Below are 7,404 nucleotides of genomic sequence, written 5' to 3'. Positions count from 1 at the left end.
GTTTGGGGAGGTGGTGGGGAAACAGAACGGAGGGAGCAGATGCGACGGGCAGAATTTCAGGCCCGGATGCAGGAGAGAGGCCCAGGGAGTTGACACGGCTGGGAGGTTTCAGGTGTCTCTTCTGTACCAGGCTGATCTCTTCTGTACCAGGCCCACTGTTAGGTTCAGACCCAGACTCAGAATTTCACAAATCCCTTCTCGCGAGGGACAGGGTCTTCTTCTACCTGCTCTTACTTGACAGCGTGTTCTGCTAGCACGAGAAATGGCTATCAAACTGAGCTCAAGTGAACCGAATTACTTTCTTCTTTTTTTGGAGAGGTTTTCGCTATAGGGCACATGCGCTCACCAGACAGACAGAGAGACAGAGAGGCAGAAAGCGAGAAATCACCCCTCCGGGGGGATGGCCAGGCCGCAATCTCTTCTCCTCCATTCTCCTCTCGGGATCTTGGGCACGCACACGCCCAACATGAGTTTAAGCCACTGGGTCTGGGACTTGAACTGCGGTCGACTACATGGGAGTCCAGTGACACAGCCATATGCTAACTGCTGGTCCCAAGTGAATGGAATTCTTGATTGAGGCCACGGTCATGGTTGCCACCAGAGCTGGATCTGCTCCCTGCTCTGTGGGCCACGTCCATGCAGGGCCCAGGTGGAGGAACGTCCGCGGCATGGTGAGCTGGTCGCCGCACCTGTGGCTGGGAATACACACCTGCTCACAGGCGTACCCCACCACAGTGTCTGGACATGACTATCGGCATATCTGGAACCTCTCAGACTAAAATTACAGCGTTCGGGCCAGCAGGTGGCAGGCTGTTCAAGGCAGCTGGATCCCATGTAGTTGAATCTGCGGTTTGAGTCCCGGACCCAGTAGCTTGAAAAACACTCCAGGTCTATGTGCGTGTGTGCTCAAAACTCCAGCAGAAGGGAGGAGAAGGGCCTTGGTATGGCCATGCCCCCGGTGGGTGATTTCTTACTCCCTCTCTCCCTTTCTCTCTAGTGAGTGAACGTGCCCTATAGTAAAAGCCTAATACAAATTTAAAAAACAAAAATGATAGCATTAATCACTTATACTTGCGAAACTGGCTGGATGGACTTACATTAAATTTGGCGGGTATTTTGGAAACGTGTGCCCTACCATGTGGGTTTTAAATGAAATTAACTTGTGGTGTCTGTGCTGGGCTGTGGCGTCTGGTTGGCATCTCAAATAGGGAGGTCCCTTGCAGAGCAGCTGCCGTGGGCAGACTGACCATGCCGGACACAAAACCGAGGATGCCTTAAAACAAGATCCGTGAGTCAAAACTCAGAGAAGTAGATGATCCTGAGAACAAGCCCACCTTTGTGTTGGGGTTCTTCCGACAAGGCCAAGCTGTGTAGCATGTGGTAAGCAGGTTAGGGCATGACGTGGTTACTGAGTTGTCATTGGGTTAGTGCTTCTCCAGGCCCTGATGCAGGTATCGGCTTCCGGGAGATCAGGGAGTTCGCGTTCCCTTTGGGTAGAATTCCGTACAATGCGGACAGGGCTTTCATGGCCCAGGCCTGCGTGTCACCAGCTAACGGATGCACAGGCTGACATTATGCCCTTGGTGTTAGACACCTGTCCACCCTGCCACCCTCATCCTCCCCTGCCCCACACCCAAGACACCAACCAAATGGACTGCATGCATCAGCTGCCTTCCCTTTGCGTTTCAGCTGGGTTCAGCCTGTGCAGAGGCAGGCAGGACATGGGAGGCAGGGAGGCAGGGCCTCTAATGTCTTCCCCATGGAGTCACATCAGGCTGCCTGAACTCCTGGAGGACTGCCTGTCCACACAGCCTGCTCTGTCTCTAGGTCCCATGACAGGCTCTCCCCCCGCCCAGGGTGTGTGCTGTGCCTTTTGGTGTCCGCCGCCCTGACCGTACCTTTGTGAATGGCTCCCTGAGAAACTCCCCCTCTGAATGACCTGTTTGGATACACCTTCTGCTTCTAGCTGAGATGCTGCCTCTACGCCCCATTTCTTCAGAGTAGCCGCACTTGCCTTTCCTTTCAGGGCCTCAACTTCCAAGCAGGATTCCTGCCCTGGTGGGGCCCCGCTGGGTGTGCTGATCTGCCCTTATGTGGGAGATTTCTCCTCCTGAACTCACTGTATAACTCCACAGGGATGAAGCCTCAGAGACGCGGAGGCTCCTTTTCTTCCCTGTAACATGGAGTCGCTAACTGGCCGCTGGCTTCGTGTAACTGGAACTCTATTCCCGTTGTCAGTCAGTCCTGAAGGGCGGGCCTGGCTTGTGTTCGGCATTCAGTGCTTCTATCATGAAGACAGCACTGCAGAGGCTCTGTGGAGACGGGCTTGGTTGAGATGCGTGGGCCTCCTCCAGACGCCTCGCCCTGCCACCCGCTGGCTTCCAGTGGCAGTTAGAGGTGCGAGCTCAGATGCTGGAGAGAGAAGTGGGGCATCGATTGCCCTCTCCCTGGCCAGCTTGTCACATGGCTCCTCTCCCAGGACTCTGGCTCTTGCCAAGCTCTAGAAATAGCTTCTTAGCTTTGTCCCTTCAGTCCTGGGCAGTGTCAGTCTCCCTGCAGCTAGTGCTGGGGTGATTGCTACCCTCCCTGTCTCCCTACCCCTACCCCACAACTCTGTAAGCAGTCGGGCATTGGGCTCTCATCACTTCCCCCTTGGGTGTGCCACCTGCCTTCTGTGGGAATTTTACTGACTTCTTTTTTTTTTTTTTTTTTTTTTTTTTAGCTTTTTGTGGTAGAGCATGCATGCTCACTAGATAGAGCCAGAGAGAGAGAGAGAGAGAGAGAGAGAGAGAGGGAGAAATCACTCCCCAGGGTGCGGGTGGGGGTGGGTGATGGCCATGCCACAATCTCCTCTCCTTCATTCTCCCATTCTCTTCTTGGGATTTTCTTGGCATGCACACACATGCACTTGGCATATTTCTCAAGCCACTAGCTCCAGGACTTGAACCGTGTAGTCAGCCATGTGAGATCCAACTGTCTAAACCTCCACGCCACCCACTGGCCCTGACGTATGCCTCTTAGTGCCGCTCGGAGATGGAAGATTGGAGCAGCCTGTCATTCTGGGTGAGGTATAATTCAGAAGTCATACTTGGGAGTTGACACCAGGTCCCAGGTATTTCCTCCAGTTCTTCCTTAATCAGATACAATTTCTGTTGACGTGTATTTTCAAAATATCCTCTGGACTGTAGGAATGAGATGGATTCAGAATTCCGAATTGTCAGGCGATGCCTCCCTAACACAGGGTCCTGGGGCAGCTGTCCTTGAGACATGGCCAGCCAAGGCATTTCCTTGGGATGACTTGACCCTAGCCAGAGAGTCTGCCTTCCTCCTCCAGTGAGCTGAGCTGCTCTTCAGGGGGCCGTGCGGGCCATTACTGCCTCTCTAGCCCAAGAGTTCAACTAAAACTGGACTGGAGGTAGGGGGTTACTTTGATCTGTCCCCAGGCTCACATCCAGAACTGAAGACAGACAGATGACTCTTCAAGTCAATATGCTTTAAATGTCTGTTCAAAATTCATTCAGTAGGGTATGAGTTGGATTGACGAGGATTTTTCTATTTTTCATTTCGTGTATACTTTGACATGAGTGAGATTGATTTATAGATATATTTTCAGTTGTGTTAAAAAAAAATTAAGACACTGGGACCAGCAGTTGACGTAATGGCTATGTTGTTGGACTCCCATGTAGTCGACCAAGGTTCAAATCCCGGACCCAATGGCTTAAACTCACGCCAGGTGCGTGTGCGTGTGCGTGTGCGTGTGTGCCCAAGATCCTGAGGGGAGAATGGAGAAGATGGGATTGTGGTGTGGCCATCCCCCTGGGAAGTGATTTTTCACTTTCTGTCTCTATGTCTCTCTCTCTCTTTCTGGTGAGCGTATGCACCCTGTAGCAAAAACCTCTCCAAAAAAAAAAAATTAGACACTTGAGTTAATTGAATCCATATGGATGGACATGAGAGCCTTTTCAAAGATATTCTTTTCTTCTCTCCAAAAGATTGACCTTCTCAAAGTGGACACTCAAATTACTGTGTGTGCCTAACCTTTCCCAGAGGTTAAATGGGTCATAACTCCCCTTTTTTTTTTTTTTGAGAGTTTTTCTTTTTTCTTTCTTTCTTTCTTTCTTTCCTTTTTTTTTTGTTTCTTTTTTTCTTTTTTTTTTTTTTTCCGCTATAGGGCGCGTGTGCTCGCCAGATAGACAGAGAGAGACATAGAGACAGAAAGCGAGAAATCACTCCCCAGGGGGGATGGTCACACCGCAATCCCTTCTCCTCCATTCTCCTCTTGGGATCTTGGGCACGTACACACATGCGCACAGCGTGAGTTTTAAGCCACCAGGTCTGGGACGCGAACTGCGGTTGACTACGTGGGAGTCCAGTGACATAGCCATTACGCTAACTGTTGGTTCCCTAACTCACCTTCTTGAGGGATATGTTAGGAATTTGGGGGAATGATCCATTGAGCATTGCAAACTAGGGACTAAGGCTGACTACAGTAAAGATGAACAAGGAGGAAGGAAAGGAACACACAGGTCAAAGGCTGAATGAAATTTTTTCTCATGGCCTATCATTCCCTCTCTGTCAGTGGAGGGGAGTTGAGCACCATCAGCAATTGCCAGCGGCCATGTGCAATGCTGGTCTGAGCTCAGCTCTCCTGCTTTGGTATATCTGTCTTTGTTCTTTTGAGATGTGTGATGTGTGAGGTTGAATTGATCCAGAGAAGGTTGTGCCATCTTCATGTCCCATGACACTCATTTCTTAGAGAAAGTCATCAAATGATTATCACTTACTATTTGTCCCACTGGTGATTCCTCCCTATTCTTCTTCCCTCCCATTAACCCCTACATCAACAGTTGTGTCTCCTGAGATGGGTTAGTGACGAGCACATCTGGGACCCCTGCCACAGCTCAAGGGGACCCATACAAACCAGACCACCAAGAGTGTCTAGAGGTGCCACATATGTCTGCTTGCTTCAGCAACCCAACCTGCGTTCTGGGGCAGAAATGCCTTAGAAAGGAATCCTGCCAATCTAGCTCACCCCAAGTATGGGAAAGGATCGAGCAGACTGTCCATTGCATTACCTGAAGGCCCTGAGAGGAATGAAGAATGGGGTAACCACTGGATTTTGCATATACATGTCCTGGTTGGCTTGTGTCAGGCTTTTCTTTTCTTCACCATGGTGTTCATTTTCCTGCCATCCCAGAGACACCCTCTCTCTGTCTCCTATCTCGCTACTCTTACCACAGTGTACCTCATCTTCTCCTTCTTTAGTTCCCTCTATCACTCCCAGGGACTTTCTTGATTATTGTTTTATTATTATTTTATTGTGAGGTGATGTTGTCGGTAAGGACAGCTTGTGTGGACAACGTAAGGCTCATTCATGATAGCCCTTGAGTCCTTTAAATTGGGTTTCCCCTCATAACCAAAGAGCTAGAAGTGACCAGAATGTAGAAGACATATTTGACAACATGTCAATTTAATGGCGATCCAAAATGCTAGAAAGAAACAGCCAGAACTGAGCATTGCTGGGAGGGTCAGACTTGTACAGGAGAGATTTCCCTGGGTCTCATTTCAACAACTTTGCAGACAGAACCACGTCCTGTGTTCACAGTCTCTCTGCACGTGAGCTGAAGACTCTGACCAACCACGGTGCCCTTTTGGGCTCCCCTCTATGCTCTGTGACGATCACTATGAAATACATGAGCAAAGCCCTGGGCCCGAGAGCGCCCGGGCACAGGAAGGGCAGTCGGTGCAGCATTCAGACCACACCTCTGCGGCTCTCCTCCTCCCATCCTCCCCCGGACTACCTGCAGTGGCCTTCTGCTTGGTACCTTTCTTTTCCCTCTGCCCCTCTGAGACCCTCTTGGCGTCTTCCTCCCTTGACAGGTGGTGGCCTGAGCCCTGTGTGAGGCAGAGAACTTCTTCCTGTGCTCTTCGTCTCCCCAGGTCCACCTCGCCCAGCTCAGTCCTCCCTCCTCCTCTGTAGCTTAGTCCTGGTTTCTTCCTGTCGGCGTCTCCAAGCAGCGATGATGGCCTCATCATCCATCTCCTCCTCCTCCTCCCTGTCGGTGCTTCTCCGGTACTGGGACCGCCGTCCTGACGCAAACCTTCCTTCCTCTCTGTTTTCCGTCCTCTCTCTCTCCCCCTCCTCTTCGGACCTCATGAAGCTCTGGGTGAATTTCCGCTTGGCTCCAAATTCAGAGAAATCCGACTTGGAAGACTCTTCCACATCCTCCCAGTCGCTGGGCCTGGCCCAATCGGAGCGCCGTGGCTCTGGGGACCCTTCCCCTTCTGACGGCTCAGGGGTGCGGCGGAAGAAGTAGGGCTCCGGGCTCTCCTCTCGGGAGCTTGAGGTCTCGCTGAACGTGGATCTGGAGAACTTGTGCGTCTCTCTGCCCTCCCTGGTGGAGGAAGAAGAGAACCGCGATGTGCTTCTTACGGAGTCGCCGTTCGCCTGGCAGTAGGAGGAGGTGTCCTGCTCCTCCGCCTGGGATTTGGAGAACTTGTAGCTAGAAGATTTACACTCTGTCTCCCTGAGCAGGGAAGATCTGGTGTGCCTCCCCCTGGAGCTTCCGGACCAGTCGCTCTGGGGAGGGGACTTCTCCTCTGTCCGGAGGCCACTGAGCCACTTATTAATACTGCTTTCCACCTCTCTGCCAACTCTGCTGCCATTGCCGCGCTGATCGGAGACGGCCGAGGAGTCTGTGTCGGGTTTCTGGGAATTACTGCGGGAAGAATACCGGAAGCTTCCTATGGCGCTGTCTGCATCCTCATCCCTGTCCTCCCTGCCGTCGTCTTCCTCTTCCTTAACTTTCTTCTTCTTGAAGAGGGAGCTGCGCTTGTTGTCCGAGGCCAGCTTCTCCACCTTGTACTCGGACATCTTCTCCCTCAGCTCCATCTGCATCTCCCTCTCCTTGCGGCCAAGCTCCTTCAGGTCCACGTTGTCGGCAAAGAGGCTGTAGACCGGCTTGCTGGTGGCCCGCTCCCTGCTGGCGGTGCCTGCCGCCCTGGAGCTCGACGCCGAGCTGGAGGAGAGCACAGAGTGCAGGTCGCAGCTGGGCCTTGCTTGGCTGGGAGGCAGCGGGCAGCCCCCCAGGGAGGAGCTGCCCTGTCCGCTGAGCATGGAGACTTGGTCTTCCCCCAGGCAGCTGGCCGGGGCTGCCCTGGAGCTGGCCACCGACGGTGCGGGGGACCACAGCAGCAGCTCGTTCTGCTTCTGGGCCAGGGTTTCGCTGACCACGTTGGCAATCCAGCTCTGGATGCTGGCGATGGAGATGGTGTCTCCGGGCCCCACCTGCAGGTTAGGCAGCGGGGTGGAGGGGTGGGAGACCGAGCCCCCGGCCGAGCTGCGGCCCGCGGCGCTGAGCACCGAGGCTGTGTCCCCGTCAGCGCTGGCCGCGGGGGCCGCAG

At 53.0% G+C, this 7,404-nt stretch overlaps 1 protein-coding gene across 1 annotated transcript in view; it reads right to left on the bottom strand.

The window, feature by feature from the left end:
• Positions 1-5,480: 5,480 nt before the first annotated feature.
• STYXL2 (serine/threonine/tyrosine interacting like 2) overlaps positions 5,481-7,404 on the bottom strand; it is a 34,765-nt gene continuing 32,841 nt past the window's right edge. The window contains 1 exon segment of the mRNA XM_027771249.1: positions 5,481-7,368. Coding sequence (XP_027627050.1) covers positions 5,957-7,368 — 1,412 coding nt within the window. The 3' untranslated portion in view covers positions 5,481-5,956.

This window comes from Tupaia chinensis, unplaced genomic scaffold, assembly GCF_000334495.1.
Source record: "Tupaia chinensis unplaced genomic scaffold, TupChi_1.0 Scaffold000198_1, whole genome shotgun sequence".
In the NCBI taxonomy this organism is placed as follows: Eukaryota; Metazoa; Chordata; class Mammalia; order Scandentia; family Tupaiidae; genus Tupaia; species Tupaia belangeri.
This window is presented reverse-complemented; position numbering and strand designations above follow the sequence as displayed.